This window comes from Ailuropoda melanoleuca, chromosome 8, assembly GCF_002007445.2.
Source record: "Ailuropoda melanoleuca isolate Jingjing chromosome 8, ASM200744v2, whole genome shotgun sequence".
NCBI lineage: Eukaryota > Metazoa > Chordata > Mammalia > Carnivora > Ursidae > Ailuropoda > Ailuropoda melanoleuca.
Window position 1 is genome coordinate 20,222,466 of NC_048225.1, and position 24,707 is coordinate 20,247,172.

The following is a 24,707-nucleotide window of genomic DNA, read 5'->3' on the forward strand; positions in this document are numbered from 1 at the left end:
CAGTGTCATGTCAGTACGCGTCCCCCCGCGTGCCTCGGTTTCCCGGCGTGTGTCAGGAGCCGCTCCTATTCGGGCAGAAGGGCGCTGCAGGAACCAGCTGCGGGGCGGACGGAAGGTCGCCGCAGGCTGACTCGTCTGCGCTCGCCGCTTTCGGTACCCAGGCGGGAAGTGGCAGAAAGTGCAAAGCGGGAGGAGCCCCCAGAAGCTGCGAGGGCCGCTGGTCCCTAGCCGGGAGGCCGAGCCCGAGAGCATGCAGGTGCCGGACGTTGGCGGGTCAGTTTGCGCCGGGTCCGACCCCGAGGGCCTTCAGGTGCAAGGGGGCGGGGGCTCCAGGCGTCTGGCTGCCGAGCCGGGGAGGGCCGGGCCGCGGGGCATTTAAACCCGGACGACTGCCAGCGAGGGACACGCGCCGGCTCCGCGCCCTCCTTCGGCCACCCTCTCCGCTTCGGATACCGGCCGGGCACGATGCGGTCTTCCTTGGCTCCGGGGGTCTGGTTCCTGCGCACCTTCTCCAGGGACAGCTGGTGAGCCGGGCTGGGGGAGGGAGGCGCGCCGCGCCCCGGAGCAGCTCTCCGCCGGGTCCGCAGCGCCGCGGGCCGGGAGCGACGGCTGCCGGGCGGGGGACAGCCGGGTGCCGGAGGACAGCCCGCCTCGCACGCCCCACCGAACCCCGGCTTGCATGCTGGGCAACAGAGGCCAGGGGCGGGTGGAGCGGCGGATAAAGTGGCTGCTGGAGTTGCTGAGTGTCCCTTTTGTTCTCTCTACTCCTTAGATCATATAGAGACCAGAACCCCGTGGTCCTGGGACCTCACCTAGAGGGGGTTCGGGCCGAAGGGACATACCTTTCAAAGCCGCCGCTGCTCCTCGGCTGAACCGTCAGCCCACCAAGGAGTCCCCTGGCTTCTGTAGTAGCCTTCCTCCTGACCGTGTTGGGGGGTGCGGTGGGGTGGAGGGCTTTCGGCTCCCTCTCCATCAGAGGCCACACGCAGTAGTTTGCTTGGTCTACACGGTGTTTTTTGAACATTGTGTTAGTTGCCATCATTGACAAGTGGTAAAATTTAACATAAATAGCCAGATCCCGAGCTTCTCTTGAGAAACGGTTTTAGCAACGCCAGGCCTAAATTCCCAAATTCTATTACTGGGGGTTGAGGATCACCTTTAGGTAGGGTGGGTGCCCTTACGATGACCAACTTTTTGGTTTTAAGACGGAAAATCCTACATACCCAACCGCCTCTGTCCTGGGCACATTGGGATGCTTGTCAGTTGGGGACAGCCCTCACTGGTGACAACCTCAGTCACTTCCAGCCTCTTCACTCATTTACATTACTTATTTGATCCTTCTTCAGTTTAGGGCTGTTAAAATATTTTTCACAAAAAGATGAAATCATGACTCTGATAGGATAGACAATGAACATGTGTTAAGGATTTTATTTTGCTTATAATGCGAGAGGCAGAAAATGTTATGCTCAGTTAAAAAGTCCAGGAAGGGGGGAAAGGGGGGTGATTGCTTAATGGGTACGGAGTTTCAGCTTGGGAAGATGGAAAGTTCTGGGGATGGCTGGTGGGAATGGCTGCACGACAGTGCGAAGGTACTTCATGCCACTGACCTATACACTTAAAAATGGTAAATTTCATGTGATGTATGTTTTACCACAATTAAAAAAGAATCTGAAGAACTTGCCCATTTATAAATCAGGAATATGGAGACAAAACTGGTTTTTCCACAGGTTGGGAAAAAAGACTGTTAATTTGAAAGTGTCATTTCATACACATGGTTTGTATGACTTATCAGTTACCTACCACTGCAAAGATTTATAAAACAGCCCAGAGTCAAGGAAAGGCTAGAATCTGATAACTGGAGGGGTGTCCTCTAGACAATTTACAGTTTCCCAGGGAAACATTTTTTTTTCTAAAGTCTCCCCTGCTTTGATCAAAATTAGTTGCAAAGATTATTCCTGATCACAAAATAAGGCCAGTCTCATTAGATTTGATCTTATTATGTATGTAGGTACAGCAAGAGTGTTAATCTACGATATAGGCCTTGTTAAGTTTCTCCGCTGCAAGTTTTCATAAGAAATCTTAGACTGGACTTTGAAAAGCCTTTATTTATTATTCTTTATTATTTACTGTTTTGAGATTAGGAAGCCAAGACACTGGTTTTCACCCTTGGTTTTACCTGCTGTGGGCAAATTCCTCTTTTCTTGAAGTCCCCAAAATATCCTAAGTGTCCCGGGCCTGCCAGGGAATGACTTTCCTTATTTGCCTATAAGGGAACACAGTAAGCCAGTTTTCTTGGGAGGGTTTTATTAGTATTGGCTCCATGCAGTCAAACTTAGTTCCTTAAAAGGGGCTGGCTATATCTGATTGAATGATCATCATTGTCAAATATGACATTCCACGTAAGACCTTGGTTATATAATCAATTTTTCTAATTACATCCGTGTTAACAAAAAAAAAAAAAAAAAAAAAAAAAAACCAGGACACCTGGGTGGCTTGGTCGGTTGAACATCTGGCTCTTGATCTTGGTTCAGGCCTTGATCTCCTGGTCGTGAGTTGGAGCCCCACATTGGGCTCCACACTGGGCATGGAATCCACTTAAAAAAGAACAACAACAAAGGAGCAGTTTCTTACTGAGCTTTTGCTAATAAATATATTCCTGTGAAAAGCGGGAAGACTCAACAAAAGTTTCTGAATTTGGGGGGTAGGGCGGTCTGGTGGGGAGAATAAGATATTTGCAAGTGTTTCGTTTTAGTTTACAAAACCAGAATCTACTAAATTGTTATGGGTTGTACATGGCTGAAGAAGAAACTGAAAGGGCTTCCTTATTATTTCCAGAAAATCGAACACTGTAACATCAATAATATTCTGAATGTAAACGACAGCCATCCCTCATCAGTTCTCTTAGGCCTGTGCGATTCTCATTCCACTGAATCTTGGGTTAGCAATGTCATAGACCTGTCTGCTTCCTCACTAGAGTTCTGGAAATCCTGACTCAGTCTGCTGATATGTTCTTAAAGATGCGTAAGCAATACCGTGAGAGGCCTGGAGCCAAGACTAAGCACTTGGTACAGTGCTTTTCTGAGAACTCTCGGTTGCTAAAGATAAAACTTTTGGCCTATAGCTGATCACAGAACCTTTGGGAAGCATCAGAACAAAGCCACTGTCTGTAGGTGACAGAGACCAAAAAAGGCATGAATTAGCTTATTATGGTAATTTTCAAAAGTGAACAACAACCTGATGAGAATTCATGACAAGAATAATGTGGCTAACTAGGAAATGTGGTTGTTGCTGAGATATACAAAACAAAATCAAGCCAATTAAAAATCTAGACAATGTCTAGAAACATAGTAAGGTAAAATTCAAATTCAAAGATGGTGAACGTTACATCTTGGTTTATAAAAATGGATGAACACAATTTGTATGGAGAAAAAAAATCTTGGGATATTTAAAAATCCTGAGATATAATTTCTATAATATACCAAGGGTATACCAAGAATATCAACTCAGGAGAGTCAGTAAGTCTGCAGTAAGTCCTACACATCCGTATTTTATTTAAGTAACCTCCACACCGCACGTGGGGCTCAAACTCACGACCCCGAGATCAAGAGTCACACGCTCGTCCTATCGAGCCAGCCAGGTGCCCCCACACCTGTGTATTTTAATAAAACTCCATATAGGAAGGTCTGATGTACATCCCGAATTGAAAACCACTGACCTAGAAGATGTTCAATTCAAATTAAAGAAGTAAGGTTGCAGCCCAGGTAACATTTTAAACCAGAACCATAATCGGGACTGGTCGCACCATATTGTTACCGTCAGGCAGAGCACTGCCGGGGCGTGGATACATAGCAGGAGATTGTGGACCCAGAGGGCGCTGAGAAATCTGGAGGAACATCTCCTGGAGCATACAGTTTGTAAAATATTTATATAAATAATAACATTTTACCTTTAGAAATTTAACCTAGAGGAGGCTGAGTGTGTCTTCTGATTTCACAATTATTTCCATGCAGTTGGTCAATAGCAACATATCAAATAAAACCAATGATTTGCAGCACCTTTCTTTTTAAAAAGTGAAAAAGCAGATTTTCCAGGGGCCCTCTTGGACATCTCATTGGTCGTTTTAGGTATGAAAGATGTCCAGAAAGTTTTATTTTATTTTGCATTTAGGACTTGATTTGGGGAAGGCAAAAAATTAGAAGTTGTTAGGACATTTGAATGCTTATCCTGAGTGCCTAAGAAACTTTTCTTATCTACCTATTTGAAAGTGACAATAATACTTTAAAAAATAAGCATGGAAGGTAACATTGTAAAGAAACTTAGCTGTTTCCTAAAAATCTTTGTTTTAAAAAGTATGGGAAATTATTCAGCAAGACACCAGATTTTTGCCATCTAGGCACATGACCCGAGAGGTGAAAGAATAACATTTTACAACCTCTCTTTTGGAGCAGACCAATAACCAACATTCAAGAAAATTTTGTCACTTTAACAGAGAGAAAACCAAATTCTACTTTTTTTTATTTTTATTTTTTAAAGATTTTATTTATTTATTTGACAGAGATAGAGAGACAGCCAGCGAGAGAGGGAACACAAGCAGGGGGGAGTGGGAGAGGAAGAAGCAGGCTCATAGCAGAAGAGCCTGATGTGGGGCTCGATCCCATAATGCCGGGATCACGCCCTGAGCTGAAGGCAGATGCCCAACCACTGTGCCACCCAGGCGCCCCCCAAATTCTACTTTTGCATTGACATATTTGATACTAAAGGAACCACAGCCTCTTTTTGAAAATAATATGAATAAAATGAAAACTGAGACAGATTTGGACAAAACTGTAACATAATTACTTATTTTCAGACTTATTATTTGCACATACTGTAATCCAAAGCAAATCAAATTCTCTTTTCACAAACCTTCTATAAATTTATCCATTCAGGTTTTGTGCTCTGCTGTCTTCTTTCTCATTCTGGGATGACCGGTCTTTTACTTTAGGATAAAACTTCTCTTTTTCTCTTCTTATTAAAAAAACCCATATCTCATCACTATGTATGCCAAATGGTACCTGTCTGCCACTATTGTTCCTAATAGAGTTTCATTCATATATATTAATTATACCCTTTAACCAGAGGAACTTCTATTTTAGAGAAAGTAGGGTTGGGAAGGGTAGATAATTATAAGCAGCCTGTCCCACCCCAGCATTTTAGAAGAACTCATGAATACACCTAACACAGCTTTCTACAAGCACACACGTCATTTAAAGTATGGTGCACACTTTTTAAAGTATGACTTCGACTCTGTACCGTGTTCTCCAACATCTCCCAGATTTAAGACCGATCTGGACTGAAATCCTTTCAACTGTATGCCTTGTGCAGTTAACTTCTCTAAGCTTTGGTATCCCCGTCAGTAAAAATCAGGTGGGTTCTGGAGGATAAACATGATATGCGAACACCCTTGACTCCCCATGGCTGAGGCAGGGCCCTCAGTAAGTGTCCTTTTCCTTCTTTCCTGCTGGGTGTAGGTCTGGACTCCTACCAAACCCTAAATAAACATGAATGTGGTGCCTACTGTAGACACATTCTTATTTGGAACTCTGGGGCTTGCCGTCACGATTAAGACCTGGTCCTGCCTTCTTGCAACTAAGGATCAGACTCTTCTCAGACTTGCTGCCTCCGTGTGCCCCCAGGGAGGGCATTTAGGCAGAAGTGAGGAAAGCAGACCTAGCGAGGACTTCCTGGGCTAGGACACGGGAGGCTGGGCTCCCCCGAGCTCTGTCGAGCAGGGCTGCCAGCCTTGCCTACCTCACGGGATTGTTGGAAGCATTACGTGAGGTGCAGCGTGTCAAGTACTCAGACCAGGCCGGGCTCCTGTGAAGCGCTGACTAAGCCTGAAATATCGACTATCCTTCTACTCACTTCTTCTGCTCTGCCCCAGACATTGTTGACTTGTAGTTCACCGCAAGGCCATGATTTGTTTCCCCGCCTCACACGTGGTGTAACGAGGCACAGAGAAGTTTCATCGCCTGTCCAGCCCCGCATAGTTAGCACATGACTGAGCCCGGGCCCGGGGTCTCTCCGCTGTCCTCCTGCTGCGAGTGTGGGAGGGGAGCCGTCACAGGGCCTCACACACGTCACTCAATCCCTTTGAGGCTCCATGTCCTCGTCTATAAAATGGAAATGACACTGTGCCTACACCGCAGGGTTTTGGTGAAATGAAATGAGAAGATATGGAAAGCACTAGGCCCAGCAGCCAGCTTCCAGCTTCCAGCTAGTCCTTGGTCACTGCCAAGGGCTTGGGCCTTTCTGTGGACGGAGGGAGGGATCCCACCCCAGGAGGAGGGAAAGGCAGCCTGGGACTCGGTGGAGGTGTTCTGAGCAGGGGCCACGGAGCCAGCAGTGCACAGAAGGGAAGACAGCCGGTGTGTTGGGGACGGACGCCATGTAGCTGCAGCTGGCGGGGTGAGGGCTGTGGGAGGAGCGGCCCCTGGGGACCTGACTGACAGAGACAGGCAGCCGGAAGTGTGCGAGCAAGAGCCAGAACCTGAGAGGTTTCTGCCCGGGGAGATGTCACTCCTGGCCCTCCTCCTCTGTGTCAGGATGGGGTGGAGAGCGCCTTTGCGGCCTGGGAGTCCTCCCAGCCCTGGGCCTGGCCGGTGCCCGCCTGCTGGCCTAGCGTCTGCGTGGGCCCGTCTGGGGGCAGCTGGGAACATGGGCCTCTCGCCAGAGATGACTGTGGCTGCTGCTTACGGGGCTGGGCCCATTTCCTGGGGCCCTGAGAGGGAGAGGCACTCAGGACAAGGAGAAGAGGAGCCTGTGGGAGGAGGGACCGGTTGGATGAGCAGGAATCAGGGGGGAGGAAGGCCTTGGGCAGGCAGGAAGTCAGGAGCTGTGAACTCCCACTAGCGACCTTATTAAGACTTGGCACTGGGACTTCTTCTGAGGTAAGGACAAGGATCCATGTGTCCCAAAGCAGCAATGGGTAAAAACCCGTTGAAGACCCCGCTGTTCGGTCCTCACCTGCTGTAGCTTACCCAATCCTCGAACTCCTGCGTGCAGGAGTTTATGATCTTATTTAAAGAATTTCCAACTGAGGCTTAGAGAGTCCAACAACTTGCCCAAGGCCACAGTCAGTGGCAGGACTCAGCCTCTTTTGGTCTGATGTTCTTGTCCCTGTTCTGCTGGGGCCCTGATGCTGCCTGAGTAGCTTTGTCTTGTCTGACTTTCCTGGGAACTGCAAACAAGTGCTTGGTAAGGGCGACAAAAAGGGCTCCTTAAAATGAGCTGTGGTGATGAGGGGCTGCTCTGGAAAGGACTGGAAAGCCGAGAGGAGAAACTGGGGGACACATTATTATCCCCGCCCCCAACCCTTTGGTCTGCTCAGGGTCAGAGCTCATCACAGACCATATGACCCTGTGGTGCTCCCCTCTCCCCCCTCGTGACTGCTGCCTTCTCCCCAGCTGCCTTCTGCTTCCTCTTCCTCCCTGCCGTTTCCTCTTTCCCTTCTTGCAGAGCAGACTCATATCTCCCTTGGCTTTGGGGAGGGTATCTGACTTAGGGCCCGTGGATGGGTCTGGAATGGTCGATGTGGCTGGTCAAGGCCTTACTGCTTCCACTCAAACTGAGTGCTGAGATCGGAGCAAAGTTATCCCAAAGTAACAGCAGAATGGAGGACAGATACCAGGGGCAGAGCCTCTGAAGCCCACGCCCCCCCCCATCTGACTGTCCCTGAGTTGGTATGTGTGTTGTGGGGGGCAGTGCTGCTGCTCTCCTCTTGGCCCCTGGCTCATGCCTCGTACCCTGGATCCTTCACGCTCAGGGCCCGGGGTGGATGAAGGTGAGGCATGGGGCTGGGCTTCTAGGGGCAGACCATCATCTTACCTTGCTGGGTGGGACCCCCACTCTGCCATCCTCAGCACATTTCTGTCTGTGCTGTTTGCATAGCGTTGACCACCTCTTCCAAACCCTTCTAACTCTCAGACTTTTCCAGAGGTTTCCAGTTGCCTAAGCAAAACATCACGCTGTCACTGAAAGCCATGTCTTTTCATTCCATCTGAGCACTCAGAGTTCCTTACAGAACCTCCTTCCCCAAGCTTTCCTCTTTCCCGAAAGTGATCACGATCTTATCTACTCATTTATCCTATAAAGTCCTGGGCTTCTTGTGGCCACCTGCCAATTGCTCCCTTTGCTGGAAAGGATCTTGGGACGAAGCTCTGAGTCAGGCTGATCACTCTGAGCAAACTCCTGAGTCCCAGCTGGAGGAAGGTAACAAGTAGAGGATTCTTTGGGCTGGCTTTCTGCCCCAAGAGGGCTTTGGGCCCTCGCAGACGTGGCCTGCCCCGTCCCATCCTGTGTGCTGAAGCCCTGGCTCTGGCCTCAGCCCTGTGGCATCTTTTCCAGGCTGGCCTCTTGCTACCGGGATGTCTCCCAGGGGCCGTGGACGATTTGGCAGAGGGGGAGGGTGGTGGTGGCAGTCTCACCACTGGCCCGGTTCTTACTGTTCCCAGCCTCTATCCTTTCCAGATCTGCGGAGTCCCAGAACAAGCACCTCCAAGGATAGGCCACTGAGTCCCATTTCCTCAGGGCCAGTGCCAAGCTCACCTGCAGCTGCAGCCAGTCTGTCACCTGGCTACCTGAGCAGCCCCAGACATCTGCTAGCAGCCCCTGGTTCATGCATGGGGACGTAGGGGATGGCTGATGAGGGAGCCTAAGTCCCCAGTGGCCTTACGGGGAGTGGGGAGGGTAGCAATGTGGTTGCAAAGCGAGGAAGCAAGTACTGGGGTTGACCTCGTAGCCACTGGGGAAAGGGGCTTCTTTCCACCACCTCCTAAGGCCAACGTCCCTCTCCTGAGCTGTTTCCTATAGTTTTTGGTGGTTGTACTGGGTGGTAATAGGTCCTATGGGGTTTTTGTTTGTTTTTAACCCGTTGCTGCTTTGGGACACATGGATCCTTGTCCTTACCTCAGAAGAAATCCCAGTGCCAAGTCTTAATAAGGTCGCTAGTTGGACTGTCCACTAGTAGTTAAGAGATAGCTAGTTCGCCTCTCTATCTAACTTGGTTACTGAGTAACCAGTGTTGGGTCGGGGGAGGGTGGGACTCTAAGAAGTGCCACTTTCTGCTAATAAAGATTTAGAGGGTCATGGGGCAGCCGGCCTCACCGGAAACCGTCTGGGGGCCTCATCGCCCAGCCTGACCCAGCACCTGGGCTGCTATCCCTCCCCTCACAGCCCCCCGGGGCCCACTGTGTAGATGTCCCCTGCTCCCTTCCCGGGGCCTCTTGACTCTGAAGAAAGGGCTCGTGAGAAGGGAAGTGAAACCTGTGGTTCCACACGCCTAGGAGCCCCTCAACTGTCTTTCCTGTGACAGACTCTGAGTCCGGCAGCCTTTGGTCAGCTTAGCTCAGCCCTCTGTCTGATCAATGACCCCAGGTTTCTTTGAACGGTGGCACCTTGGCCTTTTTCTCAGAATAGCTGCCAAAGTGGAATGGAATGGAAAGAAGACTGTGGAATGGGAAGTGGATTGGACGAACAGGAGGCCTGGCTCCAAGGGCGCCCTGCCCAGCTAGCCATGGGACTCTGAGCTCCTCCCCGCGCCTCTCTGGAGTCCAGGGAGGAAGTCCCAGAGGGCACCGATGCCAGGCCGGACATTACACCTGCCCCCCTACCCACGCCCCCCGCCGCCGAATCATGACTCTTCTGCTGTCTTGGGTGTCAGGTTTTCTACTGGAGGTTGGGGTCAGAGCTGGGGGAAAGAGCAGGCCAGGCCCCTGGAGGAAGGCAAGGCTGGAATCTCACAGGTCAGGATTCTTGTGTGGGCCTCTACTGACCCTCCTTATCTGCTCCCCAGGGAGCATCTGGGCAGACCCCAGCAGGCCAGAGTCTCTGCTCCATCTCATTGCAGGCTCCGGGTTGAAGCAGAGTGGAGGTGGGGAGGGCGTGTGGGAGGATTGCTGGGAATGGTGCTAGATCGCTGGGTTCCTCGTTGGCTCTGACCAGCTCCTGGGAGGGCTTCCCGGGCGACACCAGGCTCTGTGGCTGGCAAAGGTCTTCCTCACTGCTGGGCCCGTCACGGGACAACAGGCAGAGCTGGGGGCCTCAGTGGGCTTCAGGGATCTGTCAGACGCAGAGGAAATCGGATTTGTCTCCATGTGGCTGCGTCCATGTAGCAGCCACACTAGGCTCTGCTGAGTCCTTGGGGGTCTTAAAGATGGCTCAACAGGGACCTGGGGACTAGAGGGAGAGTCCTGTTGGGTTCACCTATCCTTGAGAGAGATGCGCTTGGTGCCCTCATCCACGTGCAACTGCTGAGGAAACCAGGGGGATAAAAGATCGAGGAACTCGTGTTTGGTTACCCGATATGTTAGAGGCATCCCTCAAAACACTTAGCTTTTTCCTGCCCTGGGTGCTTCCCAGACAGGGCACTGGACCAGCTATCTGTTGGGCCATAGTTTCCTTTTAGCCATTACTCTTTGAGGAAGGCCAGCCGGGCACCCTCTTCAAATCCCCTGAGAGAATTTCCCCCAGATTCTACAAGTCCCCAAACTAGGAGGCGTGAGCCATATGCTGATGGGTGGGACCCCGGAAATATTATTGCCACTAAGCTTTCTGATGTCAGTCACTGTGACAGTCACTCAGAGTGACCCCACGTTCCCTGGAGAACTCCAGTCCCTGGAGGGCCTCTGGGAACCGTCCATGCACCCTTGGGAACTGTTGGCCAGAGGGCCCTGTTCGGAGACGAGCGTAAAATCCAGGCTGACTAGTTGGAACTTCGTTCTTAACAGCATGGAGAGCCACTGGAGAAATATTAAGCCATGTAACAGAGGGGGGGCGCGTGTGACTTGGTTCTCTTCAGAAGGTGACCGTGAGGTCGTGGAGAGAGGGGAGTCAGGGAACCCAGGTAGGAAGCTCAAGTCCGGGGTGAAGGAAGAAGGGGTCTGGGAGCCCAAGCTAAAAGCAGGCTCTTCTGCAATTCCCCTGTATTTCACCAGTGGTAGCCTTCATGACACATTTGGGGGAAGTGAGTTTGGGGTTCGGAGGCAGAGCCCTAAAGAGGGCAGAATGAGACTCCCATGTCCTGCCCCTTAGCTTCATGGAGCTGACGGATGGAAAGAGCTTCAGGGCCCCTCCTCCCTTTCCCCGTCCTTCACCATGAGATCTTGAATAACCCAAGGCTCCGGATCTTTCCTAATGCCTGCCCCTTTCTCCTGGGTTGTGGCTCCATTTTGAGGTCTATTTTCCATGCGCTTCCCGGCGGCCAGTTGCTGACTCAGCTCAGCTGACGCTGTGCTGGGGAAGCAGACACTGACTCAGGAGGGCATCGAGGCCCTTCCCCCAGACCCTCGGAGAAGGGCAGGGGCCGGCCGTGGGGAGGACACTTGAGTGGTGCCTGGTTGAACTGTTCTTTCCATCCCAGACCGGTCCTTGGGGTGAGAAGTGGGGGAAGGAGAGGGCACGTGGGATGTGTGAGCCACAGATGGAAAGAATGACCCTTCTGTCCAGTGGGATGGACCAGACGGGGCCTGGGAAGATGATGTGGATTCCGGCCTCCGCTTTCCCACTGTTGCTACGTTTCCAGCGGCGTCTGGGCTCTGCCCTCGCTGGGCTGCCACAGCTGCCGTGCCTGCCGTGTTCTAGGCTTAAGAGGAGTAGTGAGTTCATGTTAGAGACAGACCCTTTGGCCGTGGCAGCCCCCCACTTGCTTCCACCATTTCTGGTATTTTAAAAACAATTCTGCTTGGCTGTTACCCTGTCTCCACAGCGTACACGGGCACACACAGGGGCATCCTGACCTCAGTGGGGTCACAGGACAGTAGAGGTGATGGGAGGTGATGAGAGCGGTCGGGGGGGCGGGGGGGCATAATTTGTGTTGTCTAGGGGTCTGGCTAGCTCTGCTGGAAGGCCTCAGGTGTTGGGACCAGAGAGACAGGGCCCTCTGAGCCCCCTGGCCTCCGGGCATCTGCTCCGACCCTCCCCTTGGCCTCTGTCCCAAGGAACCTGTGTCTGGTGGGGACCCTGAGTGCAAGTGTCGGTGGTGCTGAGGCCCTGGGGTTGCCAGAGTGAGCCCCGTGGGATCCTGCGGCTGAGCTCCTGCTGGGACGGCTTCCCGCTAAGCCAGACGCCCGCCTTTTCCTGCAGGTTCCGAGGCTTCATCCTGCTGCTCACGTTCTTCATCTACACCTGTTACCACATGTCCAGGAAGCCCATCAGCGTTATCAAGGTGAGGCTGGCCTGGCGGTAAGGAAGAAGGCAGGAGAGGCCGGGCCCCCACAGAAATAAATTTTAGGAGAATGGTCTGGAACTTGTTCCTTAACTGTAGCCATGGAGGCGACGCCTTCACATGGCCGAGCCCCCCTTTTTGTAGTCGTTCTTCCTAGAGAACTTTCCCGAGGTGCTCCTTTTGACAGCAGTGTTGCCAGCTGTGGCTGGAACGGGAGGGCAGGGACCCTGGGCTGTTCGGGCTTTATTCAGACTCCCCTTGCCCTTCACTGAGGGTCTCACACAGCCACTTGCCCCCGTAGCCACTTCCTGCAGGAGGAAATCCCAGAGGAAGGAGCACGGAGTCCAGCGGGCAGGCAGTGGTGCTGGTGTGGTTGGGGGGTAGGGGGGAGAGTGTTTGCTTGTCTCTGGGCTGAGTGGGCTCTGACGCTGGGAGATGACCCCTGACCTGTGCACCCTCTTGCCTCTTCAGAGCCGTCTGCACCAGAACTGCTCGGAGCTGGTCAAGCCCGTCAATGACAGCCACAGTCTCAATGACACGACGTGGTGTGACTGGGCTCCATTTGGTAGGAACGGGGCGTGCTGCTCTTCCCCACCGGTCATTTCCCCGCCCCAGGAAGAGGTTGTGTGGGGCCAGAAAGGGCTTCTTGCAGGGGCAGCCAAGCACCAGCTCTCTGTCTCTCCCATCTGTTCCCAGATAAGAACAACTACAAGGAGTTACTGGGGGCCGTGGACAATGCCTTCCTTGTGGCCTATGCCATCGGCATGTTCATCAGGTAAGGGCCGGGCCGAGCCTGGGACTGTCCCAGAGTGGGGTGGCCCAGAGCTGATGGCTCCCCCAGGTGGATAGGAGGCCAAGACGAGGGCACACACCACCAGCCCCTGGCCATTCTCCTTTCCTTCCCGCGGTCGCTCGGCCTACGCCTTCCGCTGGCAGACTCCCGTTCTTAGCAGCTTCTTTCCCTGGAAAGCCTCTCCTGGATGCCACCTCGGAGGTTATTCTGTCAGATGACAGTGGCAGTGGTATGGCTGGAATATGGTTTTTCTCTGAACGGGGATCCTTCATGGGTGGCCCTGGATGCAGAAATGGCTAGGAAACCCGCCATCCTCTCCGGGGCCTAAACTAGCCCAGCAAGCGTGGCTTTGACATAGCCAGCTTGGTGTCTGCTGCCAGGAACCAAAGGTGAAGAAGGCAGGGTACTGCCTCCCAACAGCTCACAGCCTCACGGAGGTGCCCGGTTCAGCAGCAGCTGGGTCCAAACCAGTGTGGTGGCTCAGTGACAGGATGGCGGTGCCGCCCTCACTCAGAGGAGGGGTGCATGCCAAGGGACTGAGTGGGGAAGGAGGAGGGGGAGTTCAGTCTTAGAGTGCTGAGCTGCACGTGTTTTGGGGCAACCAAGTTAAGATGTCTGGAAGGCCTCTGGGTGTGATCCCGCGGGGGGAGATCAGGATGGGAGATACCCGGTTGGAGCTGCGTAACATGGAGGTGGTAGCTAGAGCCATAAAATTGATGCGAGGGACTGTGCCCCAGGGAAAGTTAGGGAGAGGGAGCAGTCAGCCAAGGGCAGGGGGTGAGGAGGCCAAGGAGAGAACATTTCAAGGAGCATGTTCAGCAGTGGCAACGAAGGCAGCGAAGTCCAGTGAGCGGAGCCCCGTGGGCCTCCCTGGCAGGTGGCAGGCAGCACAGAGGTCGTCGGTGGTCACTCGGGCCTGGGGTCACTGGCTCAGTGGTGCGCTGGGGGAGGAAGCAGGGGGCTGAGCTGAGGACGCAGCTGGTGATCAACCACAAATCCACCTCTCTTCTCCAGTGGGATTTTTGGGGAGCGGCTCCCCCTCCGTTACTACCTTTCAGCTGGAATGCTGCTCAGTGGCCTTTTCACCTCGCTCTTTGGCCTGGGATATTTCTGGAAGATCCACATGCTCTGGTACTTTGTGCTCATCCAGGTACGAGCCTCCGTCTTGCACTCAGACCACTGCTCCATCGTGGGAAGGACTGTGGAGGCCGCTAGTCCTTCCCAGCCACCCCAGGTCATGGCAGATTTGGGCCATGCATAACCCCTTCCCAGCCCAGTGCTCCCCTGTTAAGCTTCAGGGTCCTTCTTCCCACTTCTCCCCAGCATGCAGATCAGGCATTTGCTTGCTGGGTAAGAGCACTACCCTGAGGTCCCTGAGAACGCCTGAGGGCCTCGGTCTCTGCAGGAAGGCTCTTGGGCCAGAGGAGAAATCCACTCGTGGCATTAGGGTGTGTGTGTGTGTGTGTGTGTGTGTGTGTGTGTGTGTGTGAGAAGGGGGTGTTTGTAGCATGGGCGGTGGAGGGCCCCGCAGCCCGGGAGGGGGCACTGGGGCTTTGCGGCATGGCCCAGGCCTGTCCCACTTACCTCCAGTCTCCCTGCAGATCTGCAATGGACTTGCCCAGACCACAGGCTGGCCCTCTGTGGTTACCTGCGTTGGCAACTGGTTCGGGAAGGGAAAGTGAGTGTGGGGAGGGAGGAGGAGCGGGAGGTAGTCTGGGAAGGCTGTGGGCAGTGAGGCGGTCACTCACGGCCCCTAGTATAATTTCAGGGTGAAAGGTTAGAAACTTGTGTCCGTCTTGCAGACTTTCACATTTAATTAAGTGTTTTAGTGACTGAAAGCATTACTGATTTTCTCATGGATACGGTTTTAGTCCATAAAACAGGCCAACTTAGTTACATATTTTCCTCATAAAAGATGGATTTCCATTTTTCATGAAGACAAAAATGAAGCCTATAAAACTTTATTATCATAATTTTGTACTTAAACTGGCTTTTGTGCAAAAACAAAAACAAAAAACGTCGCTTTCGAGCGGGGTTCCTCCAGCTCAGCCCTCCTGGACATTTGGGGCCAGATCGTTCTTGCCGTGGGGCTAACCTTACACGGGGAGGGCGTTCAGCAGTCTCTGCCCACTAGATGCCAGTATGACGCCTGGAGTGGGACAGTTAAAAGTCTCCAGACCTTGCCTCTGTCCCCTGGAGGCAGAGTGGCCTTGGTTGAGGACTGGGGGTTTAGAGCAGCAGCCGTGGGACAAGAGGGAAGAGAAGGGTGGGGCTGGATGTCCTCAGGGTGGGGAGAGCTCCATCTGGAAGGCCTGGGTGAGCCGGCTCTGGTTGCTGGCTGAGGGGAGTGGGACCCCAGGCCTTGCTGTCACCCGCTTGGCACCAGGCCAGCCCTCCCGCACCTCCCTGACTGGTTGTCTTTGGGCTTGGAGGCTGGAGGCAGCCAGCTTTTTGCACTTGGTCAGGACATTTGTGATGAACACCGTGCTTCTCTTTTGACTTTTTTTTTTTTCTCTTCTCCCCTTTTCTTCCCTATCCTCCCTCCCTCCCCTCCAGGCGGGGCCTCATCATGGGCATCTGGAACTCACACACATCCGTGGGCAACATCCTGGGCTCCCTGATCGCTGGTGTCTGGGTGAATGAGCAGTGGGGCCTGTCGTTTGTGGTGCCTGGCGTCATCACAGCCGCCATGGGTGTCATCACCTTCTTCTTTCTCATCGAATGTGAGTGGACCCCTCCCTCCCTATGGGGCTCAGAACTGAGCTCCCCCTTCTCCTCTTGGGCTCTGGGAGAAGGCAGCTGGCTCGAGGGTGAGGATTACTGGTCACGGAGCCGGAGGACCCGTGTGTGGCCTGGGGCAAGCAGCCCCTCTGGGCCCCAGTTTTCTCATTTGTAACAGAAGTGCCTCTACTTGCTAGGGCTGGTTAAGGGCTCAGTGAGCTGTGCAGTCGGGATGCCTGGCCCATGGCTGTGTTCGGCAAGTGGGAGCAGGGGTGGGCGGAGGGGACGGGACCCTCCTTACCCGCTGTCCTGTTCTGCATTCCCTGATGGCCTCGGGAGACAGCGCAGCCTGGCAGTGTGGCCACTTTGCAGCCAGGGAATGAAAGTCCACAAAGCAGTTGATGACGCTGGTGACCGGTTGTTAGGGCAGCCAGGCCTGGAAGGTGCCTCCCAAGCCCGGGTTCCAGGCTCCCTCGTGCTGGGAAGTGGACTGGCCATTAACTTAGCGGGTGAGGCCTGGCCTTCTGGGAAGCTTCTTAGAAGGTTGGTTTTTTTTTCAGACCCAGAAGATGTGGACTGCACGGCTCCCCAGCACCACACGAGTGTGAGCCCCCCAGCCCGCCCCCTGCCCTGCTACTCCACCCACAGGGGCAGGTCCCAGAGAGGATGAGGGAGTGGGAGGAGGGATCCGTGTGGCTGCAGTTACAGCACAGGCTCAGTGTCAGGCCCTTGGGCGGGCTCCCCGATAGCCTGAGTGGGCCTGGCAGGACAGTAGTTCGATCCTGGAGGGGGCGCATAACCCCTCCAGCCTGGGAGCCTCTACCTCTCACGCGGGTGACCCCCCAGCTGTTGGGCGGTGGTCCTTGGCTGTGCCCACATCCAGGGCTCCTCTCTGTTCAGGATGGGCTGGAACAGAACCAGGACTACGCTGAGGACCTTGGCAACGATCCCTGCACTAACAAGGAGAGCAGCCTGGAGAGCGCGGCCAGGTGCTCCAGGGAGCCAAGCGTGCAGCCCGCTGCCATCAGCTTCCTGGGGGCGCTCCGGATCCCGGTGAGAAGTCTGCGGAACGGAGGGAAGCGAGAGGCTCTCTAGATGTCCCTGCTGGATGTCAGGAGATGGGGGGGATGCTCCAGGTGATCGATGGCTTCCAGAATGTCTTTCTATGAGGTGCTTCGGGGGAGTAGCCAACTTGGGAAGGGCAACATGGGAGGCTTGTCTGGACACAGCGTTTGAACACAGGCACATGGCTTTGATCGCGATTGGAGATGTCCTTGAGGTTGCTTTGTGCGGTTGGTGGTGGCGGAGCTGGGGGGTGCTGAGCCACTCCTGGGGCTCCCCCGGCCAAGGATGTCTTGCATGCCTTTCCATCACACCCTCTGTCATGCTTTCCAGGGTGTGGTCGAGTTCTCCTTGTGTCTGCTCTTTGCCAAGCTGGTCAGCTACACCTTCCTCTACTGGCTGCCCCTCTACATCTTCAACGTGGGTAAGCCTGAGGGCAAGAAGGGGGGGTACGGGGTCTCCGAGGGGCCAAGGCCACCTCTGATGGGGAGAGGAAATCTGTCACGTGACGCACGGGATTCCAGATACAGTCACGATATCTGCGGAACCTCTCCTAGGGCAAAGGGAAACTCTATAAAAAATTTTTGTTTATTTAGTTTTTAGTTGGAAGTTAGACCTTGCACACTACTTTGTAGACCCTGATTCCAGCCACCTTTCTTCTCTTGGTCCAGAGTTGGGGGTTAGGAACTCAAAGTTGTGTTCTGTAACCCTTCCTAACTTCTTCTCCAGCCTTGAGTATAGGAGTACCCACCTCCAGCCTGTCTGGCTCGTAGATGAGAGGGACTGGATGGTGTAGGGACAGGTCTGTCTTTGACTGCCTCCCCCACCCCTGGGAAGAGGGCCTGGTGAACTACCCTACTGCCTTGAAGCCTGGTAGTGACCACTGCTCTCCTTTCCCCAGGGGCTGCCAGGAGGCTCCCGGGATTGATGCCTGGTGCCTGGGTCAGCGGCACTGCCCTCCTTCTGGGCCCACTCTCCCCTGCCCGCCCCTGCCCTCCAAGCTCTGCCAGGGCCCAAGCCCTCTGCCCCGGGGCTGTGCTGTTCCCTCTAAGCCCTGTGGGAGGGCAAGGCTGCTTTGTATGCTCTGTACTTGCTCTAAACAGGATGCTGTGGGGATTACGCAAGACCAAATCCCAGCCCATAACTTGCCCAACAGCCCCGTCCAGGGCCTCTCCCAAAGATAGAGGGAGTGCACCAGGCAAGCTCTGTGGACACTGGGACTCTTTGTTGTGTGGCCTTGGTGCCGACTTCAGAGTATGAGTCAACCCTGAGGGTTAGGCTACAGTTCCAGCTTCTGGACCTTCCTTTTTCTAATCCAAGGACAAGGCCTGGGACCTGGGGTCCCCATCCGCCTGTGAGTCTCCTTCCTGGCTCTGTTTATTAGCAGAGACCTCACATGGGTGCAGAGGCTTCTGGTGGAGGCTGGCCAGGAGCTCGGGAGCAGAACATGAACCGGGCTGGCTGAGCTGCACCTGCATGAGAGCAGCTGGGCCCCCTCCCCCTGCCTCCGGGCCAAGGGGGCCCAGTGGGACAGGGTTCTCCTGAGCCAGACCCCAGTGCTTTCAGGGGATGGCTTTTCTGAGAGGTCAGAGCCAACCTGCAAGGGGAGAAGGAAGTACAGGATGGTGTGGGGGGGCAGAAAGGGCATCCTGTCTCAGACTCCTGCAGATTTACTTGTGACCCTGGCCAACGGCTTCCCATGGGTCCTCGCTCCTTCCTCCGAAACTGGAGGCAGTGGGACTGGGTCAGATGCTCTGTAGGGCTTTTTCTGGCCGTGGCATTCCACGACGTTTGCTCTGAGCCCCCAGGTCTGACCACATATTTGTTTTCTGCAGCTCACTTCAGTGCCAAACAGGCTGGGGACCTGTCTACCCTCTTCGATGTTGGTGGCATCATGGGTGAGGCCCTGCCCCATGCTGCCCTAGGCAGTATTCTCCCTTTCTTTTGTGGGGGTAGAGAAGGAAGGGACAGGTCCAATGTGACATACCTGGGCAGGTGGCATCAGAGAAAAAAAGGGCTCCCGCCCAGCTCGGCAGCCCTGAGAGAGTTGATCCTCGTGTTTGATCTTCCCATAAAGCAGTGGGTGCAGGGAGGGCTTCAGAGGGAGAAGCTCACTAGCTCTGGATGCCCATGCCCAGGCTAGTGTGGGCTAGAGTGATGGGGCAAAGCTCGGGGTGCCACGCTAGCGGGAGGCCGTGGTCACACCTGGAGCAGCAGTGTGTGAGCTGCTTTGTGTTCTAGGCGGCATCATGGCGGGGCTCATCTCCGACTACACCAATGGCAGGGCCACCACCTGCTGCATCATGCTGATCCTGGCCGCCCCCATGGTGCGTATACGCGCAAGAGCAAAGTGCGCATGCTCGTATGTACCTGTGCGGGCTGCTGAAATGTCTGCGCACCTGCGCGTTTATGCACATGCCTGTCTCCGCCAGCATGTACCTCCATGTGCATGCTGGGGGAGGAGAAGCCAGGGGTGGCACAGAACAGAGATTCAGACTGAGAATTCTGGAAAGGGGTTAGCAAGGGTTTGGCCTTGGTGGAGAAGGGGGAGGACAGTGGCTAAACTTCCTGGCCCAGGAAAGAATAAGAAATTAAGGTTAGATAGGAGAAAAGCCTTTTTGAGAAATAGGAAAGTATAGCTTCCCCCATCTTAGACCCTCCATCCCGGGGACCATTAAAGACCAAGAGGTCTGGGTTTGAGAAGAAAAACAAGTAAGGTGGCCTCTGGGGTTCCCCAGCAGGAGAGGGTGTGCCAGACTTCTGGGCTCCAGTCTAACCCAGGCAGCCCAGGGGGAAGACTGGGTGTGACCCTGCCGCTCCCTTTTCCTCTCTCAGATGTTCCTGTATAACTACATTGGTCAGAACGGGATTACCAACTCCATAGGTGAGGAGGTGGCTGCAAGTCCGGCCAACACACAGGAAGAGCATTGCCTTGGGGGCCCAGGAAGCTGCCTTGGGGGCATTGGTGGGAGGCACAAAGAAGTGGAGGTTCTCAGCCTGATGCCTGGGAGGGCTCACCTGCTTTGGGGCTGGGGCTGGAGGTGGCCCCTCATCCCTAACCAGTTGTCTCTGTCACTGCCCCAGTAATGCTGATCATCTGTGGGGCCCTGGTCAACGGCCCTTACGCGCTCATCACCACTGCGGTCTCTGCTGACCTGGTAAGCGGGCTGCCCTCCTGAGTTGGGGATGACTCTGGGCATTTGGTCAGGGCCTGGGGTCTCCAGGTCCAATACCCTACATCCCCTCCCTGAAGCACAGAGATCCTGGTATAGGAAGTCCTCAAAGCTCTTCAGAATCTGCCATTGGCGCCCCCCTTTCCTCTCGACTCCAAGCCCCAGTTGCTGCCTTTCGCCAAGTTAGCCCCAGCCCAGTCCTGGTGCTGCCTCTCTGGTTGGGTCTCTCCACTCTGTTCTCTCTCCCCAGGGAACTCATCAGAGCCTGAAGGGCAATGCAAAGGCGCTCTCCACGGTCACGGCCATCATCGACGGCACAGGGTCCATAGGTCTGCGACTCCAGCTTTGGGCCCCTGGCAGCTGAGCCCCGAGCCTTGCCTTGGGCACACTTCTCGGAAAGCTGCCCTCGGGTGGGCAGGGAGGTTAGGGCCCCTTGTTGGGGGCCCCTCTCTGACGCTGTGTTCTGCACAGGTGCGGCCCTGGGGCCTCTGCTGGCCGGGCTGATTTCCCCCACGGGCTGGAACAATGTCTTCTACATGCTCATCTCCGCCGACATTCTGGCCTGCTTGGTACGAGTTCTCGGGGGTACACAGATGGGTATTGGTGGGGGCGAATGGCCTGTCGTGCCAGGCTGGACCCCTGGAGGTCCAAAGCATTGGCCACGAGGGGCTCTGGGACAATGAGAACAGCTGCCCTACCCTGAGAACCACTTTCTTCCCGTGGGTGAACTCCTGCCAAATGAAACTGTGTGCCCATGACCTTCCCTCCTGGAGCCCCACTCCCCCGGTCACCCGGCTCTGGGGACTGACCATGTAGTCAATGCTAATGTCGCCCTCCCCTCCCTCTGCGCCTCCGACTCCCCACAGCTCCTCTGCCGGTTGGTGTACAAAGAGATCGTAGCCTGGAAGTCATCCCTGAGCAGAGACAGAAGGTGAGTCCTCCAGACAGCTTAGCCCCACCTCTCTTCTCACAGGAGTGAAAAACCAGTGCTCGCTTGCTCTGCGCTCAGTCTGAGCCCCCCTGTGGCGCAGACTGGGGCCGGACCCGGGAGGGGCTCCATGCCCCCCCACCCCCAACCCCGCTGATGTGTCCTCTGTTGTCCTCATATGTCTCCATAGCTCTAGCTTGGCCCTAACCCACCCACGGTAGTATTTTCCTCAAGTCCCATGACTTTTGTGAGTATTTTCTTCAAGTTGGTGGCACGTGTGCTGTTAGAGTGGGGCCTGCATGCAAATCCTCTCTCCTCCAATATGATTTTTTTCCAACTTTCTCTTTTTTCTTGGGGGGCCAGCTCCGAAGACTCTCCCCCGAGCAGAGCATGGTGCTTGGGAAGTGTTTCCTAAGGAGCCCGAGCTGCCACAGAGGTTGGCAGACTCTTCTCCTTAGGGGGAGTGGCAGGGCTTTGGCTGTACCCCTAGGACAGAGGCAAGATCCAGGGCAATCATTTTCCCTCTGAACTCAGACTCTGAGCCCTATGTGCCTCAAGTTCAGAAGCCAGGATCATCTGGCCCCTCTGTCTGGGGTGTACAGACAAAACAACGACCAATCAAAGCCTCTGGGATGAAATTCAAATCAAGCCCCGGTGGCTGGCTGCTGTGTCCTCTGTCTGTTGCCCAGTGGTGGTGGGTGTGGAGGCCACACAGATAGGTTAGTGGCTGAGGCAGAGCCAGCAAGAGGCTGGGCTGTGTGCTGGTGCTGAGGGTGATGCTGTCTCTGGCCTTTCTGGCTCTCTTTCTGAGCAGAAGACTCTGGCTAATGGGGAGCTGGCCGGAGCCGTGGACCTGGTCCTGGATGGTAAACGTGTGGGAGAAGCCCCTGGGGTCATGGCGACCAGCACCATATCGGGGAAGCTCTTCCCCTGAAGGATGGTGTCTTCTAGGTTCAGGGGGACAAAAATTGAGAGCAGGAGGCCTAAGCAGAGTGTCCATCCCACCTGCTCTGAGGAGGGAGCCAGGGGACTGGTGCTCCTTCCGCCTGCCTTCCTGGGCCAGGCCTGAGGGGAGACTGGGAGGGGAAGAAAAGCAGCAGGGAGGGGGGGATGAATATTTAGTCAACATCTGCTCCTGGAATTGAGTGCCTTCAGACACAGCGCTTACCTCTCAGCAACCCTGAGAGGTCGGTTCTGTCATCTACAGGTGAGAGAAGAGAGGCTCAGAACTCAGGGAATGGGCCTGAAGCCTTCAGCAGAGCCTAAATTTGAACCCAGTGTGTGGGGGGCCTGCTTTTCTCTGTCCTCCTGCCAGCCTGAGCTGGGCTGCCTCTGAGGAAGGCCGGTGTGTGGGAAGCAGAGGAACTTGCTAGGCAGGGGGGTCATTGGGCCTAGAACCAGAAATCCCTGGGCAATCCTGACTTCTCGGCTCACTTGCGTTCATAAGACCGTGGGCATATCCTCTGAGCCTCCACAGGCCTATGCGTATAACGTGGGGTGCGCGTCCCGAAGCGCCCGACAAGGTGATCTGAGGCTGAGACAGGATGGGGTCTGTGATCCCCTTTGTCAAACCAGCAGAGGTGGTACCAACATGGCAAGGTATTCAGTATCATCCTGGCTTGCTACTTGCCGCTGAAGGGGAGAAAGGGAGCCCTAATGACAGAGAACAGGGATGAGAGGCAATTATTAAGGGACCCTACACACCTGCCTTCCCTGTCCCCACCACTGGGGCGGAAGCTTATGAACCTGTCTGTGTCTTACTTTCCCTTCCCTTGCCTCTCTCCCCTCCTACAGGTATAAAGAGATATGAAACCCTGTTTGGAAGAGAAGCACGGAGGGTCCCAGCTGATTCCAAAGTGCTCCCCCGACCCCCGCACGGGGGGCAACACAATGGAACCTGCCACAGAGGGGCTGACAGGACCGCTGGGGGGCTGGGAGGTTCTCCATGGGAAGGGACTGCCAACATGAGGAATGCAGGACTCATGGCCCTGAGCTCTGGAAGCTGCAAGCAGAAGTGGGAATCAGAGCTGAGTGGTGTCTCCAGCTCAGTAAGGGAAGGACATGCTCAGACTCTTGCTTGTTCAGATTCCAAGACAGAAGGCAGGGGCTTGATATGGGCCAAGACCCGGCAATGATGTGTCTCTCCTTCCCATGTGGAATTTGCACCTCAGTGATCAGCCTGTACCTATCGGTGCATTTCTGACCCTATTTCTGAGCCGCCCAGCCTCACTTCCTTCCTTTGCCCATGAGCCAGTTTTCTCGTGTATTTCCCATGTTGGAACCTCCTCTACCCTGCACTGGATCCTCTTTCTGACTCCTGACCCGAGTCAATTAAAGTGTTATCACTGTATCCTCCAGGGCCAGGACCAGGGAGAGGCAAGGGAGGTGCCTACGGGATGAATGTTACGTTAGGGAGGCATCACTCTTGGGCCTGGGGCTGGGATGCCCCGGAGCGCGAGGGCCTCCCTGGCCCCAGTCTCATCCCAGCCTTCTGTGTCCCCAGGACAGTGCCGGGAGCGGGGCAGGCCTGACTAAAACCACACGTGCCAGTGATGACCGAGCTCTCACTGCACGCTAGCCCTCCTCTGGGAACGGGGTAGATAGTGGGCACGGAGGAAGGACTTAGCCCTGAGCACAGGCCCCGGGGTGATGAGCCTAGCGAGAAGAAAGGCCACTTGGCTCCTGCAGGCCCGAGTTCCGTGGTCAGTGGCCCGGAGCTCTCTGCGGCCTGCCTCTTCTGCCCCGTGTTCCTGCCGTCCTTCTCCTGGCCTCCCCGGATCCCAGAGTGTGGCATGCCAGGCTAGCTCTTGGCACTTCTCTCTGAGCTCTGAAGCTGCCCGTCAGCACAATACAGATGCTTCCAGCCAGCCTTGCCTCTGCTTGTCCTTCTTCGGGCTTGACTCGGCCGCATGGGTGGTCGGGTCCTTCTGTAGGGGCTGCTTATATGTGGGCTTCCATGAGAAGGTACTTGCGACCACGGATGGCCTGCGGGGCACAGCGGGAGCCAGAGCCCCATACAAGGTCCAGCTGTGGCATTTACTGGGACACTGGGGGACAGGGCGACACTGACATAGGTTGTACACACTGCCCTGGGGACAAACTGGTAAGCCTCCAACTGCCTGACACTCACTCCCACTGAAAGCAGGAGACGGTCGGGACCTCTAAGTCCTTAGCCCCCGCTCCCCTCCGGGGGCAGTGCTACAGGGCAGCAGAGCCTCATATTCGGCTTTCTTAGAAGCTTCCTTCAGCGCCCAGCATCTGCGCGGCTCACTCAGGGCAGCCACTAGATGGCGCCATCATCCGCCGGCAGAGCCCAGCATGGGCCCTGCACACTCCTGCGTCCAGGTGGGGAGACGGGGCAGCGAGTGCTCTGCTCACCAACTTTGAGCTTTCTCGTCTGCATCGGGTCAGGGTAGGAAGCCGGGGAGACTTCCTCCTGGGGTGGGAGACTTCCTCTTCCCTCGCTTCCCCACTGACTACCCAGAAGCCCGTGTCCTCGCCCAGAAGACCGTCCTGACATGACCTACCTCGGAACACTGAAGCTGGGCACTGGAGCGGAGAGGTCCAGCCCGAAGGGACAGCGGCAGGCAGGAGGGTGATCCCAGGGCCGGGGAGAAGACCCAATGGGACGTGGGCAGGTAGCTAGTTTCCTAAGGTAGGGAGGGGACGTGGAAGAGGGAGGACGTTGAAAGGAATGCCGAGCAAGGCACGACAAATGCAGCATGGGGATGGGGAGAGCAGCAGGTCATACTCGCTGGTGCCGGCGGGTGGGGGCGGGGGCGGCGTGGCAGCAGCAATCAGCAGGAGGCGCGGGGAGCTCAGCGCCTG

At 55.1% G+C, this 24,707-nt stretch overlaps 2 protein-coding genes across 5 annotated transcripts in view; one reads left to right on the forward strand and one right to left on the reverse strand.

Moving 5' to 3' along the window:
• On the forward strand, positions 1–23,746 carry SLC37A2 (solute carrier family 37 member 2). 2 transcript variants are annotated; one of them, XM_011230755.3, is made up of 18 exons: positions 1–524; positions 12,121–12,202; positions 12,674–12,767; positions 12,899–12,977; positions 14,010–14,145; positions 14,597–14,673; positions 15,552–15,718; positions 16,277–16,320; positions 16,617–16,769; positions 17,112–17,202; positions 18,614–18,676; positions 19,020–19,105; positions 19,614–19,662; positions 19,863–19,936; positions 20,202–20,280; positions 20,423–20,520; positions 20,818–20,882; positions 22,674–23,746. In XM_011230755.3, exons 1-18 carry the CDS (start codon positions 466–468, stop codon positions 22,687–22,689), a joined length of 1,512 nt encoding a protein of 503 aa, XP_011229057.1. In that variant the 5' UTR covers positions 1–465; the 3' UTR covers positions 22,690–23,746. The 2 variants fall into 2 exon arrangements, with proteins under 2 accessions (XP_011229057.1, XP_034521929.1); XM_034666038.1 differs by lacking the exon at positions 1–524 and adding an exon at positions 9,110–9,782.
• Positions 14,941–24,707, reverse strand: part of TMEM218 (transmembrane protein 218) — a 29,374-nt gene continuing 19,607 nt past the window's right edge. Inside the window, exon 5 of one of the 3 annotated variants that reach the window (XR_002143675.2) lies at positions 14,941–17,208. The gene's annotated coding sequence lies outside the window, so the exon portion shown is untranslated. Of the gene's footprint in view, positions 17,259–24,406; positions 24,530–24,707 lie in introns of those variants that run through there. The other 2 variants (XR_004627068.1, XR_004627067.1) reach the window with 2 other exon arrangements.